Source organism: Nuphar pumila, chromosome 13 (genome assembly GCF_984573655.1).
Source record: "Nuphar pumila chromosome 13, dmNupPumi1.hap1.1, whole genome shotgun sequence".
Classification (NCBI taxonomy): domain Eukaryota; kingdom Viridiplantae; phylum Streptophyta; class Magnoliopsida; order Nymphaeales; family Nymphaeaceae; genus Nuphar; species Nuphar pumila.
The window spans coordinates 69,450,355-69,472,324 of record NC_143261.1 but is presented as its reverse complement, the minus strand read 5'-3'; the positions used below and the strand labels follow the sequence as shown (position 1 = coordinate 69,472,324).

The 21,970-nt window shown below is 40.9% G+C and overlaps 1 protein-coding gene across 1 annotated transcript in view; it reads left to right on the top strand.

The window, feature by feature from the left end:
• The window catches only part of LOC149818628 (ARM repeat superfamily protein), an 83,258-nt gene that overhangs the window by 35,165 nt on the left and 26,123 nt on the right, over positions 1-21,970 (top strand). Inside the window, exons 19-22 of the mRNA XM_089984484.1 lie at positions 9,472-9,549; positions 9,667-9,729; positions 9,843-9,938; positions 10,039-10,148. Of these exons, the coding sequence (XP_089840610.1) occupies positions 9,472-9,549; positions 9,667-9,729; positions 9,843-9,938; positions 10,039-10,148 (347 nt within the window). The remainder of the gene's footprint in view (positions 1-9,471; positions 9,550-9,666; positions 9,730-9,842; positions 9,939-10,038; positions 10,149-21,970) is intronic.

The window sequence follows — 21,970 nt, the reverse complement described above, 5'->3', positions numbered from 1 at the left end:
TTATCAGTTCATTGTCCTTTAACGCAAGAATCCCCTACCTTAAGGGGTTGCGAATCCTCGTACGCACGCAGCGTAGGCAAGCAAGAGCTCGAGCCACAGAGGGCAAGCTAGATCCACCGTTCAACCTGCGATGCCTGGAACATTAGTATATGCCGTAAAATAAACAAGCAACAGACATAGCAAGGCCTCCTGCCTGCAGGAGGCAGATGCAGGAACTCTGCATCCTGCAGACAAGGGTGCCAGAGGCAGGGGCCTCAGCCCTGCCTGGCTACAGCAACAGATACAGGGAGCATGAGCTCCCTGTCTCCTGGCACAGAGAAAGGCAGGGGAGGGAGCAAAGGCTCCCTGCAACGCCTGCCGCAACAAGGCAGGGGGGGGGAACACCCCCTGTCAGAACACGAGACAGGGGCGCAGCGCATCCCCCTGCCGGCAGCAAGAACAAGGCAAGGGGGCAAAGCCCCTTGCCGGAGAGCAATGAAATGCAAGGGGCAAGCCCCTGCTCGAAAGCAGGGGGGCTTCGCCCCCTGCCAGCAAAACGCAAGAGGCAAGGGGACAGAACCCCCTGCTGAGAAGGAATAAGAGAGCAGGGGGGCTCCGCCCCCTACTGGGACACAAATGCAGGGGGAGCTCCACCTCCTGCAGGCAGGCACAAGGACAGGGGACAGAGCCCCTGCCGAGGAGCAACAGGCGATCGGGGGGGGGGCTCCGCCTCCTGTCGGGATAACAACTGAAGGCAGGGGGCGCCCCCTGCCAAATACAAAGCAAAAGCAAGGGGGCGAAGCCCCCTACCGAGAATGAAACAAAGGCAGGGGGCCTCGCCCCCTACCGAAAAACACAAGGCAGGGGGCGAAGCCCCCTGCCGAACACAGGATGGGGGTAGGGGGCAGAGCCCCCTGACAAACGACCCCAAGAGGCAGGGGTGAAACCCCTTCCGAAAAAAACAACAGGGGGCCCAGTCCCCCTGTCGACCTACTCTACACAAAGGAGCAAGGTTTTATACCTCGGAAGACCGCAGTGGGGGAGTCTGAGGGGTTCTCGGGTTCGCCAGCGTCAGGTGGTTGGAGAAAAGAGAGGGGACACCGGGAACAGGGGAACAAAGGCGGCCGATGGCGACGAACCACGGTGGCTGCATGGGAGACAGTGCTTCGCAGTGGCGGCAGTGCTTGAAGGTCGCCGACACTGGTCGGCAGGTCGTCGGAGGTCACCGCCCTCACAGCAAAAAGAGGGGGAAGAAGGTGGTTGTCGAGGAGGCTTGCCGGACGGAGGGAGGTGGCGTTGCCAAAGCTCGCAGGCTATCGTCGGCTGCAACTACCGGCGACGGGGAGGCAGAGAGGAAGAAAGGGTGCCCGGCGGCAAGTCGCTGGCGTCCTGCGACATAGGGGACAGCGAGGTGTTTACGAAGAGGTGGCCGGCCACGAGCGGCCGACGTCGACGGCCGCAGGGAGGATCGTTGGACTCGAAGGCTGTCGGAGACGGAAGGCTTGCCAGATGGAGCTGCTCTCCGACGTCTCCATTCGTCGGCGACAGTGCGAGGGAGACGGAGCAGAGGAGAGAGAAGGGGCGAGGGGTTCTGCCCCTCGCCCGAGACGCCTGTGACCTTTTAAAGTCACAGGCTTCTCGAACGATCGAGAAGTCGGGTCCGAGTTCGGACTCGGGTCCGGGTCCAGCTCGGATCCGAGTCTGACACGACAGACCGACTGTGCCACGTGTCCGACACGATTTTTTTTCACGGGCGTTACATCTACCCATCTTCTAGAGCTCGCAGCTTGATAGAACATGAGGGGCTCATCCTATTTACTTATGGATGTCAAGAATAACTGAAAATCCAATGAAATTTTTTTATAACTTACCCACCTGTCAAGCGGATGTCGAACCCGTGAGGATCTTCTGATATCCATCATCTATGAAGCGGGATCAGATGGGTCCGTACTTGTACAAGAAATGAATGAGGGCTCTTTCTCTCGCCGGGTGTACACAACACCCTTATACCTTGTTGGCTCCAAGTCATGTGTAACAGTCTCTTCCGTTTGAGTTTCATTGGCTGATTCCTCATGTGTCTCCTTCTGACTGCAATTTGCTAGACAGACTACTTTACCATTGGAAAAAGGTTCTGAATTTAACCATGAGTAGTATACCTCAACGTTGGGGCTTGAGTTATCAGCATGAAGGCTTGAATTAGCAGGCTGATCATCAAAGTTCATTTCATCGAAAACTACATTCCTTGATATTTTGACACGCTTACTCAGGGGATCATAGCACCTGTATCCTTTGTAGTCTTCTGCATATCCTATAAACCTGCATTTTAAGGCTTTATCTTAGAACTTGTGCCTTAGTGAGTTGTCAATGTGAACATTGCAAACAGAGCCAAACACACGTAATTCATAATAATCGGGTTGTATGCCAAATAGAGAGAAATATGGTGACTTATTTTCTAAGATACTCATGGGCAGTCGATTTATCACATGAACTATGGAGTGAAAAGCCTCAGTCCATAATGATACAGGGAGATTGCTCCCGTGCATCATGCTCATTGCAGTCTCAACAATATGTCGATGCTTCCTCTCAGCAATCCCATTTTGTTGAGGTGTATGCGGGCAAGATACTCTTCTCTTTATCCCATTATGTTGAAGGAAACTAATAAAGTCATTCGAGGAGAATTCACCTCCTCCATCACACTGGAAATTGAGAATGTTGGTAGAGAAATGATTTTGAACAAAAGAATGAAATCTCTGGAACAATCCAAAGACTTCTAATTTGTGCTTCATAAAAAATATCCAAGTATAACGCGAGTAACTATCAATGAAAATAAGATAGTATTTACTGCCAGAAAGATAAGTAATTGGGGCAGGACCCCAGACATCTGAACAAATGGCCTTGAAGCTCTTTTATTAATGGAAGCGAATGGTAAAATATGACTCTTACATAAATGACAACTGGAACACTTTGTATCAACGACCTCTGAACTCAGACTAGACTTAGGAATGGGATTATTCAAGACAAGTTTTTCAATAAAATGGCGACCACAATGGATGTCAAAGTCTTGGCTTATTACATTCAGAAATAGTAAATATAAAATCAGGATCAAAAAATTGATGTTGGTGAGGTTTCAAGGATGAATAGTCGGAATGAATAGAGGAAGGTTCTTCTTGAAAGATGTACATGTTGTCCCATCGTTTTCCTTCAGCGAATGTCTTCTTCGTGCGAAGATCCTTGACATAAACAGAAGATAGAGTAAATTCAACTGAAGCATTAGCATCATCAACAATTTTTGAGACAGAAACAATGTTCTTTTGAATATTAGATGCATGGATGACACTTGGAAGATTAAGAGAGGACTTTGACATGGGTATAATGGCATTTCCAATATGTGAGATTGAGTGATGAGATCCATCTCCTGTGACTATGCTATTCTTACCAACATAAGGAGTAAGAGTCAAGAGTTTACCTACATCACCCGTGACATGAGTAGCTGCTCCGGAGTCGACATACCAAAATGCCTGTCATTTTGCTTCATATTCAATCCTGCCAAGGCTGCCAACAACAACTCTTTTACTTCTCCATCCTTCCTAGCCTCTTTCCCTTTGTTTTGAGGATTAAACGAACAATTTGCTTTAATGTGCCCTTTCTTGTTGCATAGAAAACAGGTGGGAATGGGTCTTTGTCCTTGTATATTGGGTGTTGGACGTATACCACGACCTCCATATGTATTTCTCCCTTGGCCTCCCTTTCCTCGAAAAGAACTTCCTCGTCCTCGACCATAACTCATTCCCGTAGCTAGCACATCTTGGGTTCCTGAATGTCCATGAGAATCTTCAGAAGATCCTTTCAGTCATTTCATATTGCAATAATTTCGCACGAAGATCTTCAAACTTTGGAAGTTCTGGTAAACATAGTAAGGTTGTCGTCATAACATGATAGTTTGACCCCAATCCACTCAAGGTTTGTTTCCCTTTATCTTTTTCACTAACAAAACACCCAACAATAGCCCGATGGTCTGTGATGCCTTTAATTTTGTTCAGCTATTCCATAATAGACATGTAATCTTTCTTCAGCATTTGAAACTCTCGCTTAAGAAACATAATTCTTGCTTCAGAAATTTGTGAATATGTTTGAACTAACTTATCCCACAGTTCCTTGGCCGAACAATCATCAGGAAGGGCAACAAGGACCTCCTGTGAGAGAGTTGAAGTGATGTATGCCACTAGAGATTGATCCCTCTTCATCCAAACAATATATTTTGGATTCTTGTGAAGAACAATGGATTGTTCTCCTTTATCGGCCGCTTTTTCCTGCGAAATGAATTCTGGAGGCGGTGGAACCGATCCATCCAGATGACCAGAGAGGTCTTAACTCTTTATAAATGAGATGATCTGTCTTTTCCAGGTTAAGAAATTTGAGTTATTCAGTTTTTTAGAGACTAGCTGACCGAGAAAGCTTGAGGACAGACATGACTGCGCATGAGTAAAATCCATTTGAGAGAAAACCTGAACTGACACTTAGGTATGAGAGACAAAATAGAGGGCTCGGCTAATCAGCTTCACGTGTTTGATCAAAATCATGTGCCTGGACTCGGCTAACAGAGCACTCGACTAACATATGGTAGAAGCATGTCTCGGCTAACAGAAAAGCAGGAGAAACAAGTTCACGTGTTGGATCAATTTCACGTGGTTGTACTCGGTAAACAGAAAGAGAAAAACAGAAAAAGAATAATGTGTTTTCAGAAAATACGATCAAAAGTAATTTCAGAACCCACGAAACAGCAGAGGTTAACAAAGATTTCAGAAGCACAGATTGTAGAAAAATAGCAGAACCACAGTGATCTGAAATAAAAACAGAGGTATGATTTCAGATTAAAGGTGAATAAGTTGACAAAGAGAGAGGAACGACCTGTGACCGAGAAACATAGGAGGTCGAGTTTTTCACAGATTCACGTGCCTGTCATCGTGAAACCAAAAACGCGGTTTGTCACCGTGAAACCGAGATCAAGCTTTTCACACCCAAACTTGGTTAGATCCACGCGCCTGTCGGCTTTCACGTTGATAGGATGAAAACGAGGCAGCTCTTCACTCCCAGACGTCACGCTGCTCTGATATCATGTGAGAAAGGAGTCCTTGATCTCTACACAGACTTGTCACCGAGAGAGAGAGAGAGAGAGAGAGAGAGAGAGAGAGAGAGAGAGAGAGAGAGAGAGAGGGCGTCAGAGCCTTGTGGCTGCGCCTTTCATTCTATTAATATGTTGAGTATGAAATTCTAGGGTACAGAAATACCCCTTAATAACATGCTAATTTACATTATACATTGATTGGGTCTGGACCCGATTCAGTATATAGATCGGGTCGGGTCCTGCATATACATAATGACGACTTCTTTTCAGTTCTTCCACCATATGCTCCTTCATGTGGTACAATTCCTCGTGAAACACTAAATGAAAAAAACTGCATCTCAAAGTCACATGCCCTCATAACCAACGAGAATCTCAAAGTATCACCACATTGGCTCTTCAACACATGGGGGACGTCAATCCATTTGTAAACCTAATCACCACAAATACAATCGGTTAAGACAAAATAACACTATATTTAAAAGCTAAAAGATTTTCATAACTCATTACAATTTTTAGTTACAGAATGCCATGCTAAGAACAAAGGCATACATGTTAGAATTCATTAACATATGTCTATATATAAAAGTCATCTTCAGTATCAGACTTCAACTCAATGATTTTCTCGGTTTATTGCAACATTCAATAGTTTGAGATGATAATGAGTCATCTTCATATTCTTAATCAGGGACCACATCTAATGATTTCATTTCGACAAATGTTGTATGTACTTGTGCCTTTCTTTTATTATCTACTATAAGACTAGTAAGAAGCTTAACACGAATATCAGAAAAAATACGATTTTTACATAATTGCATGGTGGAGTTATTATTGCTCTACGATATGACATTTAAATCTATACAAACATCCGTGCATTATAAAACCACAAAAGTTACCCTTCACTGCTTCTTTCAAACACATCCTCAAGTCAACTAATATACATTATTTTGATGAAGGATTGTATTGGAGGCATCCTCTAAGACCACCCTCCATCGACCTTTTAGGGCACAAATTAGTAAAACGAATCACCACAAGGATGTAAAACTATGCTCAAGAACACGCCTAGGGGCAACTTTTGAGTTTTATGAGCATACAAAATGGGATTAAGGGTAACAATGAATAAACATATTCTAAAAACATAAAAAGTACAAATTTGCCCTTCTCCAACTTTAATCTTACACAAATGAAGTAAAAAATGAGAATTTACCTTGTCTCACTTTCTTAAATGAAAATGGGTGAAAATGCACTCTTATATGAGAAAACCGTATAAGGCCTCTTCCTTGCACAAGAATCGGCGTCTAAAACGCTTTCAAGCCTCCTAGGGTGTGTGGGTTCCCCTTTAATGGCTTTTACACAAAGGAGAGAACCAACCTTTGGAGGGAGGAGGTGTTAAACCCATAACCAAAAAAACGGTTTCAGCATTTTTTAAAATGCGCCAAGGGACATGCGATACACCTCGTATCATAGTCACAAATAGTGTTATTAAAAGCGTGCCTCAAGGCGCAAAAAGCGCGCATTGCCTCTAGGCGAGGGGCTTTGTGCCTTGAGGCGCAGGCATAAGGCGCAAAAGCCTTGAGGTGCACGCCTCAAGGCGAGGCGCGCCTCACTGCAAGCTGCATATTTTTTCACCAGTTCTTTATTACAACCAGCAGAGGACATTTGTTGAACTTATGCCATGATATATTGTCATTCATCAGATGGACAATGTCTACCTTATCATTTAAGTTTAAATGCATGTGCTCAAGAACTCTATTTGACAGTAGTTTCCTATATATATATATATATATATATATATATGCACAATTATCTTATATTTTATAAAATGCCCTAGATATGAAGTTAGATTATCAATTACAAACTAAAATTCTGAAGCATGTCAAACGTATATAGTTAACTAACAAATATCAACAAGTATATAGTTACACTGCTATTGCCAAGCATAGACCATACAATGATCAGATCATAAGATGGATAAATTGGATCGACCTACATAAAAAAACCCGATTGATCCGTGTCAGGTGTACCACCTATTACTGGCATGGGTACATCATAGGTATGGGGCCTAGTAGAAGTGCCCATGCTGTATAAAGCCTGAAAGTTCTAGCTGAAATTCAGGCATCTTAACCAAGGAATCTTGGGTTCAAATTCCCTGAAAGAGAAAACAAACAACTATGTCACATGGATTCGGCCAGACAGGTGCCGCACCCGCATCGACGCGACGCGGGTGCGGCACCCGGTGCGGTCAACTCGACCCTGGGTGCGGTCAACACACCCAAGGTCATTTTGGTCCATTTTTGGATTTTTTATTTATTTTTGCCCCTATGAAATGGGCTGCGGAATTTTAAAAAAAATCTTAGGGGGGGCGCTGCCCCCCTATAACCCTCCGCTAGGGGCGGACCCCCGCCCGTTGACCGCGCGGGGGAACCCCCGGACCCCCCTTTTGTAAGTTTAAAAACTATGAATCAGGCTCCACAACTCATCAGTTTCTTAATATATTTTAACTTTTATTGGTTAATCTCATATATTTTCCAGTTATGTAATCAGTTTTTTAGTTACTTTTATATGTTAATCTCATATATTTTAACTTTTGTAGGTTAATCTCATATATTTTCCAGTTATTTCAGTTATGTAATCAGTTTATTAGTATATTTTAACATTTTTTGGTTAATCTCATATATTTTCGAGTTATGTAATCAGTTTTTTAGTTACTTTTATATGTTAATCTTATATTTTTTAGTACTTATTTGAGATTTTTTATTTTTTATTGATTGTTATTTAATCAATAAAGCATTTCTTTATTTATTTGTATTTTTAGATATTTTTTTATAATATTTTTTAAGTTTTCAAAAAAAAATTGAGGCTTACGCTTTACGCCTCAAGGCTTACACATTGCCTCGGTTTTTGGTGGAGCGCCTCACTACGCCTCAACGCTTTTCACAACACTGGTCACAAATATCATTATCGGGAATTTCTCAATGAGTGAATATCTTTGGAGATTTTAAAAAAGTTTATATTTTGGGGAAAATCTAAAAAAAAATCTCAATTTGTTATTATAATATATTATAAATACATATGTAATAAAAATTATTATATGTTGAAAGCTTACAAATATAGCATGCTTATTAAGTGATGAGTATTGAGAAGTTCGGTAAAGGGTAAAGGGAATTTAGTCCCATATCGATGAAGAGTAAAGAGAATGGCCTCTCCTTGGGCTATTTAAGAGACATCTCCCTCTTTGCTTTTGGCATTGGAAAGAATGAGTGTTGGGACTACCCAAGGCCCTCTGCTGAGGGGAGTTGAATGAGGTCCCCTTTTTTTAAAAGTGCTTTTTTTTGGATGAAGAGATCTGAATGAGGGCAAAGGTATGGAACTGCCCTTTGTGTAAGTTTTTTTCATTTAATATTGCGATAATGTCGCAAAAATACCACATTAATATCGGGAAATATTAAAAATACCAGGATTATAAAAATTTCATGAGAATATCGGGATTGTTTCGTTTTCTCAATTTATCATGAAAATATCATGAGATTTTCAAAATCTCAGTGATATTTGTGATTATGCCCCGTATTGTGGTGTATCGTACGATACGGGGGTGTATCATACAATACATCCGATACCCCATATTGGTGTGTATCGTATGGCCATATGTAATAGTTATGATACATGTCGTACGACTTGGTACGATGCTTACAACACTGGTCAAGATATTTGTGACTAAACGAAGCACTATGTGAAACTTTATACACAAATTCAATGGGAAATTTAAGCTTGGACAAGGCTAGATAAAAACAGGTCAGACTAATACTGAATTGACTCGTCTACATGGAGACTGGTTAGCCTCACCCCATGGCTCGAGTGAGTGCTCATTCTTTTAGCTGTACCCTCTGATAATGTCTTGTATCTCTCTCTCTCTCCTACTTTTGTCTATTGATAAAGTTGGTGTTTTGTCTCTAAACTATTCATATCCAACTCATTTACTTTAAAACCTATTTCATATATTCCTTGAAAAAGTACATGGATTATATATAAATACATGAAGTGGATATGGTTAGCTCTTGATTTGGCTTGTTTCAGGAGGGGCAGCCCATCCTAGTGATTATTCTAATCCCTCACTTTTAAATCCTGGTTCATCATGTTCCCAGCTTGTTCTAGGCTTTTTTGTTTTGTTTTTCCTGCACCTTAATTATGAAATAAACATTTCACATGTAATTATGAAATAAACATTTCTTCTTCTTCTTCTTCATGCTGTTCCAAACAATTCCATCACTTGAATTATAAGTGGCATGTTATTCCTAGTTGAGAATTTTTTTGAAATTGCATTTGGTAATCTCTTATTGAGACACCTGTTTTGCTTTTCTTTTTCCTTTCAGGCGATCAAGGATGTGCCTGGATGCTTACAGCCTCTTGTTTCTCGTATCCTACCTTCTATTGGCCCTATTTTGCAAAATGTAAAGTCTCGCTAGTAAATGTCAGTCTGATTGTGTGGTGATTGTTCTTTGCTTTAGAGGTAGGAACCATATAATATGCACATTTGGTTCTTACCACTGCATTTTCTCTTCTGGCAGCCACGTCAACAACCAGAAGGCTTGGTTGCAGGTTCCTTGGATCTCCTGACTATGCTAATAAAGGTGTGAACGGTTTAATACTTGCTGTGTGATTTTAACCTGCACCTGTTGCAGGTGAATTGCATTATCAGCCATGAAGGTTTATCTTACAGCAAGTTATTGTTGGACTGCTGCAGAAGGCCCCTTCTGATGTTGTGAAACAGGCGTATGATGTTTGCTTCGACCTCGTCGTCCAGATTATTATACAAAGCGATGATCATGGTGAGGTTCAGGTAACAGTAAATTCTGCTATAAACTTTGGTTGGTATTGCATGAGTCTGCCCTATACAACTTATGTGTCACTATCTTGTTTTTTTTTTGTCTCTTCTGCAGAATGCAACGGAATGTCTATCTGCATTTGTTTTGGGTGGCAAGAAAGAGTTGCTTTCTTGGGGAGCTGATCCAGGTTTCACAATGAGGAGCCTCCTTGATTCTGCCTCAAGGTTTGGTTGGCTAATGCTGGTGTTCGCTTTGTTCTTGCTTCATTACTTATGTCATGGTCTCATTTGTCTGTCTTGTCATTTATGTGCAATTATAAGGGTTTACCGCTCTTATCTCACTTGTTGATAAGAAATGGAAGAAATGACTAATATGGGGAATCATATGCCATAAATGTTCGTACAATATATGCAAATCTCACATTGGGCTTATTCTCCTAATTGAAAATAGTTTACCTTTTAAAGAGATGCACACTATGGGAGTTTAGGAATCAGCGCATTTTTTATACTTATTAGGTTGACTGGCCCTGTCCATGTAATCTATGTCACAGAGACATGGACATGGGTCCAGGGCACAATACTAATTTGCTTGGTATAACTTGAGAGTTTTGTAAAACTGGAACACACACGTGATATACAGGGACACACATGCTAAGAAGTGTCCATGTGACATAGCATGTAGTAATATGTCATCTTCAACCAGCATTTTGTAAATCTCAAGTTCTCTTGAAGAGTCAAAAGGTGATAGTCAGCATTAACCTTCTATCCTAGGAAGTGGGGTTTGTTTGAACATGATCTTAATGATGTTCTTCATAAGATGCAGAAGAATGACTAGGAAGCACTAGTTTGTTTCGGCATGCTCTTTTTTCGCAATGGCATGCCTAGTAAGTTCTCAAAAATGTTGTCTCTTTTCTTCATTGTCACATGTTCTATGATCATTTCTTTTGATAATGTATTGCTTCCCTTTGTAATATAGCACCTGGGGTTGCATCAATGATATTTGTGGCCTTAATGATAAGAAGTTAGAACAAGAACACATGCAATATAATGCGTGTTACATTCTTAAAAAGCGCCTAAATTGTAACACCCAAAAATTTTAACTTGTGATTTGAAAACATTGATGAAAAACCTTTCAAAGATTAGGATTTTTATTTTTAAAATAGACAGTGGAAGCAATTTAGAAAGGAGCGCAAGTTGACAAATTCTGGGCACGTTAGCTTTGAAATCATCATCATCCATAAAGCAGTTACTCAAAGGAAGTGAGGAACTAAACTATAGATTATTAATAGTATTTGCATTTTATTACAAAAATAGGCATTCTTCTCACAATCCAAAAATCTAGAGAAAACCCAAAACACAGAGTCAAGACACTAGCAGAAAGAAGGAAATCTCGAACCAAGTTGCATCGCGCCATTGACCGTTTATAAGGTTCTACTCGTCACCTGCCCATGAAATGGGTCAGTTTCATAACAAACTGGTAGGTGCATGAATAGACAATGAAGAATAAATAAAGCAGGACATTCATAAGATAAATAATTTATTTCATTAAAAGCAATAATCAAAATGCGTAATTGATATGCGAGAAAGTAAATCTATTCTAGCATGAGCAACACATGCAAAGAACTACTGTACTGAAAGAGATATTCATCATAAGACATAAGTAACATCGTAAGCAGTATGAATCTCATTAATCTACAACTATTATGAACATGATATTCTTTAAGTTTTGATATTAACTGGCCTATAGGTACGCACTCAAGCGAAACGTAGAAACAACCGAGACCGATCCGAGGGTTTATTATATCAAGTATTTTTCATTAACCCGGGTAACTGACTGAGTCCGCTTCTAAGAGGACAGTCAGTGACTAAGAGAGTCAATCCTCAAAGACATTCGTGGCCCATGGATGCATCCAACTTCTGCAGAAGTACCTGGGAGCTACCACCTAGGATAATTTATGGTAGTCCCATTTTCCCTAACTCCGATGACTGGAGAAGCCGAGTCTTTTGCCCGTTGGGTGGTTGTTAACAACCTATTCATCGGAGTTTTTGTACTATCCATTATTTCTCTTGATGAACTGTGAGAGTCGAATGGGCACGACGAAGGTTTCTTAACCATCGTCTCATTCTACATGCTCTGATCTACTAGACCCACTCGAGCATCTTGCCTATGAAGGCAAATTATCACCATTTATGTGATCTCAACATTTGTGCTCTTTGCACGCTTCGAGGTTGCCACAACCTCATCATCCAAACATCGTAACACCAACGTGACATACTTTTCTAAAAGTACAGCCGTACCTATCTAAAGGTACGACTACGATGAGAGGGTAACAATTAATATGTTGCAATTCATTTGGTTGCAATTTGACATGCATTGCTCTTTGAGCATTTGGCCTTTGGAGGCGAACATCATTATCTTTATTTATTTCAATAGAGTGCTCATTGCAAAGTTCGAGGTGCTCAACGACCTCTCATACTACCCATCATAGTATACATACCGTACCCATCTAAAGGGTCCGGTTATGATGGTAGATCATGGGTTTCTCGAAGGATAATCCAACACTGTGTTCAGTAGGATATAGTATAAGTGATTTCAATTAGCAAGCTTAATTTCTACAAAACAAGAACACAAGTCTCAGGATCGCCGTGGATTCAAGTATCTCTCTCGAGTAACCGACTCGGGGTGCAGATAATTGCATCTAGCGATTCACAGAGAAAACACTAGCTTTAAAAACAGTCTTTCATGCTCAAGAAGTCGAGTCTCGCACGAGGAAGACCCTCTTCTCGATACTACAGTGTCTGTACTCCACTTCACATATTTTTGCAAGGTGCAAAATGTTGCACGCGCACCTGCACACCCGAGGAGGCTTGCCTGAGGGTGGCAAAAGAACAACCATGTACTAGCAAAACTAAGTATCTACGGTGCGACATCAACATAAAACAAGTACCGAAAAGCAGTAACATGAATTTGCTATAGAACAAGCCTATGCATGTAGAATACGGAAAACATGTGAATTTCAGAGAAATAAAGACAAGGAACAAGCGATCACAAAGTCATGCATGTAAATATCACTTGTCATTATGTCAATATCCAAATACTTTATTTAATTCATCCAAGGTCCTTGTGTAACTTTTCCCTACCTCGGGAGGTTGCGTCGCTGCGAGTGCCTACGAGTGTAGGTGATGTAGGACTTGAGCCATGGGGCACAAGCGGGATCTATCGTGTACCCTCCCTAGTTGATTAGTACGCAAGAGGCAAGGGTCGAACCCCTGCCTGAAAGAGCAGGTCTTTGTTAAATTTATATATATATATATATATATATATATATATATATATATTTGCCCCAGGGGTATTTCTATCATTTTCTATTTTACGCATATTCACACTTGTGAATGTGCATGTAACTTTTCTTTATTTTCTTTTTCTTCTTTTCTCTTTTTCCTTTTTCTCTTTACTTTCTCCTTTTTTCTTCTTTTCTTTTTTACCTTTTTGACTAAAAGTCAAAGGAAGGGGAGACGTTGGACCAGAGTTACCGGAAGCGCCTAGGTAAAAGGGGAAGCATGAAACGTCGCGCTTCCGAAGCGTGCGGGGAAGCACCACTTTTAAATGGGAAGCGCGATTCTCTTTTATGGGAAGCACACTTCCCTTTAATGGGAAGCACACTTCCCTTTAATGGGAAACACACTTCCCTTTAATGGGAAGCGAGCTTCCCATCACGCTTCCCCAATTTTTTTCAATTTTTTTGTATTTTTTATTTTGATTTTTTTTCGCTTCCCCCTCGCTTCCTAGGTCGCTTCCGGTTCGCTTCCGAGACGATTCCCGACTCGCTCCTAAGTGGTCCCACGCTTCCCGCTTCCTAAATTTTGAAAGTGCCTCACTTCCCGCTCCTGCTTCCTGTATCGCTTCCTCAACTGGCAACCATGTGTTGGACCCCCTCCAACGGTTAGATTTATAACCGTTGGAGGGGCTCCAACGTCTAGTAGGAGCCCCTTTTTTTGGTCTCCTCTTGTATTATAAATAGGGGTGTGTCCCCTCTAATTATATTCATTCTTTTAGGAGCCTTTGTGCTCATCCTTGCTCAATAGATTCAATCTTTTGCATTTCAAAGTGTTCTCTTTGTACCTTTGTGTATTTTTTATCCAAGTGTTCTTGGTGTGTCTTTGTAAATGTATCCCTTCGTGAAGCTTGTGCTTGTAGTGCACATCTTTGAAGGTAGTTTTACATGGTATTAAAGTTTGGTTAGGAGAAAAGAAGATCGTGGGATTTGTTCTCTCTATTGGGTGCCTTGAAAAGCGTGCCATCAAGTTTGGGTGATTGGGGTGAAGACTCGTTTCTTCATTCAATATTTTAGAAGCATCCTACCTCAAGTAGGACCTTATATCTCATTGTGGTATGCATCTCTTTCTCTTTTTTCTTCTCTTTAATGGGCGAAAAGGACTCTCACTTCTCTCTTGGCTTAAAATTAAATGGATCTAATTATCATGTATGGGTCGGAAATATGGAGGCTCATATCAAAGGTAAGGGTCTTTGGGGATATGTTCAAGGAACTATTCCCGAACCCGAACCTAAAATTATTATCATTGAGAGAGGAGAGATTAAGGTCCTTGACGGTGAAGAAAGAGAAAAGGTGTTTGAAGAATACAATAAAAGGCATGAAGAGTGGGAGATGAAAAACTGCAAAATTCTTTCATGGTTTTTCTCTTCGGTGGAAACCAAGATTACTGCCAATATATTGAAATTCAAGAAGGCATATCAAGTATGGGAGTATCTTGAACGAATGTATACGTCAAGAGACTTGTCCCATAAATATTACCTCCAAAAGAAGGATTTGACTCTACAACAAGGAGAGATGGCGGTTAGAGAGTATTTTGCTGAATTATCCGCCATATGGGATGAACTTGCTATCCTTGAACCTAAATGGAGTGGAGAGGCAATCGAACTGAGGTAAAAACAACTTGAAGATGATCACTTTTTTAATTTCTTAAATGGGCTTAGACCCAAATTCGAACAATCTAGATCATCTTTTTTATCTTTCTTTTCTTCTCCAACTTTAGAAGATTTTCTTACCAAATAAGTGAAGAAGAAACTAGATTGGGAATGAATAAAACCAATCAAAATGTATTGGTCGTCCCCTCTAAAAACGAGGACGAGGGAGCTTACGTTGTATCTAGACTGGGGAGCAATGTTAAACCTTATTAACCTCCCCACTTCAACAAGAATCAAGGAGGAAGAGAAAATAACAGACAATATGGAAGAAGAGACTACAATAAAATCGTGTGTCATTTTTTTAAAGAACCAAGGCACATAAAACCCGTGTGTCCCAAGTGAAAAAAGATGGTGGCAATGTCGACAACTTTCAGAGAGGAGACGTCGTCTACCTCCAACAATGCCAATCTATCTATAAATCAAATTATTGAAGCTCTTCAACCACTCCTCAAAGGATCTATTTCTGGAGCCGCTGCGTCCTCTTTCTCTCCTCCAGGTAAAATTCTTTGGCTATTAGACTCAGGTGCATCCTTTCATATGACTCCAAATGCTTTTAAACTGACCAATTATTCTAAAAACCTTTCACCTTCCTTTGTCTCTACTGTGGATGAGGCTTCTCTTGAAATTAAAGGAATTGAAGATTTTGTAAAACAAGATTTTTTTGTTTCCAAAGTTAGATTTATTCCAAAATTAAATTTGAACTTGCTTTTCGTCTCTCAACTTTCGGATCATGGATGTGATATAAAATTATCATCACATAAATGTTGGATACAGGATCGCTAGTCCGGAAAGTTGATTGGGGAAGGCTCTAGGAAGGGTGACCTCTATTTTATGGATTTTTTTGAAGTTCCAAAAACTTTTTTTTGTAACATTGCCCAACATAAAGATATAAATGTTTGGCATAAACGCCTTGGGCATCCAAATATTGACAAGCTTTCTCATATTCATTTTGCTAAAACATTATATAAAGAAAATTTCAGTTGTAATGATTGTATTCTGGGAAAAATGAGAAGCTTGCCTTTTGGCTCAAGATCTATGTTTTCAACTAAGCCTTTTGAAATTATGCATTCGGATGTATGGGGACCCGCACCTGTAGTATCTAAGGGAGGTTTTTCATATTATGTTATTTATGTTGATGACTTTTCAAGATACAGTTGGATATACTTTCTAAAACATAAGCATGAAGTCTTTTTCACTTTTAAGAATTTTTATGTAATGATAGAAGCCCAATTCAATAGAAAGTTACAAATCTTTAGAACAAATTCAGGGGGTGAATTCCTCTCAAATGAATTTAAAGACTATATAGAGAGTAATGAGATCATTCATCAAAGGTCTTGCCCCAAAACTCCTCAACAAAACGGCTTAGCCGAACGAAAACATAGATATATTATTGAAACTACAAGGATTCTACTTATTTCTCAAAAGATTCCAAAACGATTTTGGGCCGAAGCTGCCCTGGCTTCTGTCTATCTTATAAATCGTCTTCCTTCTAAAAATTTAAGCCAAATATCTCCTTTTGAAATTTTATATAAAAAAGAACCAGATTATAACAGATTACGAATCTTTGACTGCAAATGTTTTATTCTCACTGATAAAAATGTTAAGTTATCTCCTGAAGCCATTCCTTGTGCTTTTCTTGGTTATTCAGAAACACAAAAAGGTTTTAGGTGTTATGACCTTCAAAATGATAAACTGTATGTCTCAAGGAATGCCACTTTTTTGGAAAATGAAAGTGGTTTTGAGGACTCAACCCTCCCTGATAATGTTGATTACTCCTTTTTATTTGAATTACTAAATAGGAATGAAGATTTCTTCAGTGATAATGAGACAAATAATGAGAATATTGATATTGAAGCTCCCCTGTCTGATCAACCAGTAGAAGAAGTTGTAAATGAACCAATTACATGCTCACATAGAGATAGAAATACGTTTAGAAGTGCGATAGAAAGATATAGTGATTTTAGTGAGCCCTCTCAAGATAACAACTTACAAAGAACTGAAAGACCTAGGAGAAACCCTTCCAGATTTTTATCCTATAAATCTTTTTCCCCAGAACATAGGGCTTGCCTTAGTGCCATTCACTCCTATGAAGAACCCAAAAACTTCGAAGAAGCTAAAGAAATATTAGAATGGAGAGATGCAATGGATAATGAACTTTATGCCCTTAACAGAGCCAAGACTTGGGAATTTCAAAATCTTCCTGAAGGAAAAAAGACAATAGGATGTAGATGTGTCTTTAAGGTTAAGACAAAAAGTGATGAAACTCTTGAAAGCTATAAGGCCCGGCTGGTAGCTAAAGGTATAGCCAAGAATATGGTATTGATTACGAAGAAACCTTCGCTCCTGTGGCAAGAATGATCACTGTAAGATGTTTGATCACTACTGCATCAATTAAAAAATGGAACATATATCAAATGGATGTTAAAAATGCCTTTCTGAATGAGGACCTTAACGAAGAAGTCTACATGGAGGCCCCCCTGGCATGGATATACCAAAGGATAAAGTTCTTCGTCTTAGAAAAGCCTTATATGGTTTAAAGCAAACTCCAATGGCTTGGTACGATCGATTTAATGAAATAATGGTTGAAACTGGATTTAATTCTTGTTATACTGACACTGCTCTCTTTGTCAAAAAGTCTGATGCGGGAATTGTAATTTTGTTGTTATATGTTGATGATATGCTAATAACAGGCAGAGATATTAAGGGAATCAGAAATATCAAATCCACTCTTAAAGAAAGGTTTGAAATGTCAGATTTAAGGTATCTGACATACTTTTTGGGTATTGAGGTTGCTTACTTTCATAGAGGTTATTTTTTGTCTCAAACTAAACTGTCTTGCGAGATTCTTGACAGGTCTGACATTACAGATGAAAAAATTTGCGAGACTCTTGAAGTTGTGGGCTCAAAAATAAAGGGTGATGATGAGATTTCTTTGGAAAATCCTACTCCCTATCTGCAGCTTGTGGGATCACTTATGTATCTTAGTATCACACGGCCAAACATATCTCATGCCGTGCATACTTCGAGTCAATTTCAGCATGCCCGCACTTCAGTTCATATGAGTGTTGTACTTCGTATTGTCAGATACATAAAAGGCACAATAAACAAGGGAGTATTTCTTTCCTCGTCTTCAAAGTTAGAATTGATTGCATATATTGACTCTGATTGGGGAGGTGACCCAAATAACCGTCACTCCACCACTCGTTTTTGTATTTTTTTAGGTGAATCACTGATTTCATGGAGATGCAAGAAACAACAGAAGGTGTCTCTTTCATCAACAGAAGCAAAATATCGAGCCATGGCCTCCACGACTATGGAAATTGTGTGGATTCATCAATTGTTGAAGGACATGGGAGTACTGATCCAAGGACCTATAAGACTATGTTGTGATAATAAAAGTGGAAACTATATTGCTAAAAAAACACTTTCATGAGCGTACCAAGCACATTGAGATTGACTGCTACTATGTCAGAGAAGCCTACTTGCAGAAAATCATAGACCTTCCTTATGTGACTTCAGAATACCAGTTGGTAGACTTTTTTACAAAGGCGCTCTGTTCCCCCAGATTTCATTTTCTTCTTGGCCAACTTTCGGTCATCATGCCCTAAGTTTGAGGGGGGTGTTAAATTATATCATATCATATATATATATATATATATATATATATATATATATATATATATATATATATATATATATATATATTTGCCCAGGGGTATTTCTATCATTAAAAATTTTACGCATATTCACACTTGTGAATGTGCATGTAACTTTTCTTTTTCTTCTTTTCTCTTTTTCCTTTTTCTCTTTTCTTTCTTCCTTTTTTCTTCTTTTCTTTTTTAGCTTTTTGATTAAAAATCAAAGGAGGGGGAGACGTTGGACCCCCCTCCAACGGTTAGATTTCTAACCGTTGGAGGAGCTCCAAAGTCTAGTAGGGGCCCCTCCTTTTGGTCTCCTCTTGTATTATAAATAGGTGTGTGTCCCCTCTAATTGTATTCATTCTTTTGAGAGCGTTTATGCTCCCCCTTGCTCAATAGATTCAATCTTTTGCATTTCAAGTGTTCTCTTTGTACCTTTGTGTACTTTTTATTCAAGTGTTATTGGTGTGTCTTTGTACACGTATCCCTTCGTGGAGCTTGTGCTTGTAGTGCATATCTTTGAAGATTTTTTTACAGCGGGCTCCCTACCTGGCAGCAGAACATCAGCAGGGACAGAGCCCCTGCTTGCAGAAAAAGGACAGCTGCAGGGGCGCCTTCCGAACTAAGCGCGCATGTGGGGGTTCTGCCCTTGCTTGTCAGCAAGTAACGGTGGCAGAGGCCTGGCCTCTGCCTGACAAACAGAAGGGAGACAGGAGTGAAGGCCCCTGCCTGATGATATTCTAGAATGGCAGGGGCTTCCCCCTGCTTACCGGATCGGGATGGCAGGGGCCTTGTCCCTGCTTACCGGGAACACACAGCAGTAGGGGCATGCCCCTTACTGCCTAAAGACCAAGGGTGTGCCCCTGCTTGCCGGGATACGTGCGACAGCAAGGGCAATCACCCTTGCCAACCGAATACCCAAAATGGTAGGGGCACAACCGCTACTTAAGCCATGCACAGGCGGCAGGGGGTGTCGCCCCTCGCCGGCCTGTCGAGAAACAAAGGGCCAGGGGCATAGGCACTTGCTGATCCATCTAAAACAGGCAACAGAGAGGGGAAGGGCGTGGTAGGGGGCTGTCGGCCTTCCGACGGGCGTAGAAAGAAAGGGGGAGGGCACGACATGGAGCCGTCGGCCTCTTGCCGGCCCTCCGGCAAACAGAAGAAGGGAAGAGAAGGTGTATCTGAGAGAGAGTCGTCGTCGGCTCCAGGGTTTAGTTGCATGCCAGGAGAGAGAGAGAGGAGGAGGAGGAGGAGCGCAGGGGCGAGGGCTTCCCCCTCACCCTTGCGTGATTTTAAGGGCGCGGGAGGGCATAGATTTTTAGCACAGGGGGAAAAACGCAGGCCCGCGGCTGTGCGGGGAGAGAGAGAGGCGAGCGTAAAAAAATTTAAAGGGAAAACCCTTAGGGTTTTCCCTAGACTCGGTTTGGGTCGGGTCCGGATTTGACCCTGGTCCGGATGTTTTTTAAATGTGGATTTTACATAAATGGCCCTAATTCAGAGAGAAAGAAATAACAATATAACCAAAAGATTTTTGTTGTTTTTGAGACTTGCATAATAATCAAACATCTAACCCTTAATTGCAACAAGCCAATTGCAAGAGTGGATCTCTACCAACTGAGCTGTATCCTACCATCCAAGCGGAGCATACATGAATGACTCGGTTGCTTCTTCTATTCTTTTCCTTGGCACAACTGCTGTGCCAACTATGAGAAATCGACCGATCCATATGTGATGTGTGAACAATGAAAGTTCTGCACCATAATCACTAGGTAGGTATGGATAAGGTGGCATAGATTACATATTATGGGCTACAACAATGGTTAAAGAACCTAGTGTAACTAGGTTCAGAGCTGATGGTGTACAATTTACTGGTTGAGGTAAAGAACCCTTTAGCCACTGTCTGTTTGTCTAAACTTATTATAATGGTTTATAAAGTGTAAGTCATTCAGTTTAGCAAATGCTTCAATTGATAATAAAATGAAAGAGCATAACCTATGTGACATGGGTATGGGTATGGGTATGGGTGCGGGTACAGCCCAACAATTTCAAAAAATGAGTGTACGAGGTCACGGTTATATATATATATATATATATATATATATATATATATATATATATATAAAGAGAGAGAGAGAGAGTTTGGGTCTGGATCATATGATGACCTATGATCTTTTGGATGCATATGCTATATTGAGGTGGATAGTTCACGGAGAAATAGAGTTGAAAACAATTCCTGTGTGGTTATGCTGACAACTGTAGAGGCTTCAGGTGTTATAATATCAAAACAGGGAAAAGCAAGATCTCAAGGAATGTTGTTTTTGATGAAATTAATTTTTCGGGTGATACACATGGTTTCCCATTGCAGGACAGCCAAGTGATTGTGGTTTATCAACCTTGGCTAAGTGAAGACCTTTTTCCATGCGTACAAAGTATAGCTGCAGATCAAGGTGATTTTTTAGCACCACAGCCTGTTCTTGAAGAATTGGTGCTGGAGAGACGGCATGATAAGGAAATCAACCCAAACAGTGCAGGTCATATTGCTGGCAGGCTATGTCACATGGACTCTTCCATAGGGTTGTCGCACCCGGTGCGGCTACCATAAGAATCAGTTGCACCAAGTGCGGTCAAACTTATCTAGCTGCAGTCAACCCGCACCCAGGGTTATAAATGTCCAGAAATGGACTTGGTCAACTATGACCGAGTCCATTTTGGTCCAAGTAAAAAAAAACCACAATCATGGTTTGGGGGGGGGGGGGGGGGTTAGGGCACAATTGCATAAACCTCCCCCCCACCTTCTCGACTCCTCTGCCTCCCATCCCCACTCCTCTTCCTACGGTAGTGGTGGTGTTCTCCTCCTCTTTCAGCAGTAGTGACACTGGTAAGCCTCTCTCTCCTCTCTTCTTCTTTCTCCTCTTTCACCTCCTCCTCTTTTCTTCTTCTTTCTCCTCTTTCACCTCCTTCTCTCTCTCTTCTTCTTCTTCTTCCTCCCTCCACCTCTGCCTCCTCTCTCTCTCTCTCTCTCTCTCTCTCTCTCTCTCTCTCTCTCTCTCTCTCTCTCTCTCTTCTTCCTTCTCCTCCTCCTCCCTCCTCCCCTCAATTGTTGCAAGGGCCGAACCCAAGGTTGGTTCGGCTTTGCTAAACCCAAGCCTACTAGGTTGGGCTCCTGTGTTCGGCAAAACCAGAACCTAGGGTTGTTGGGTTCAACTCAGGCCTGGGTTTGGTTGAACTTGAACTCAGACTTAGGTTCAGAAGAATCAAACCTAGACCTGGGTTAAGTAGAACCGAAACCTGGACCCTGCTTCTTTTTTGTTTGACTTGTTTGATTGATATGCAATCTGCTTGACTTGTACTTTGTATTTAATTTGTTTTATTGCATGAATTTATGCATGATGAATTGGTGATATAATAATTACTTTTATTTA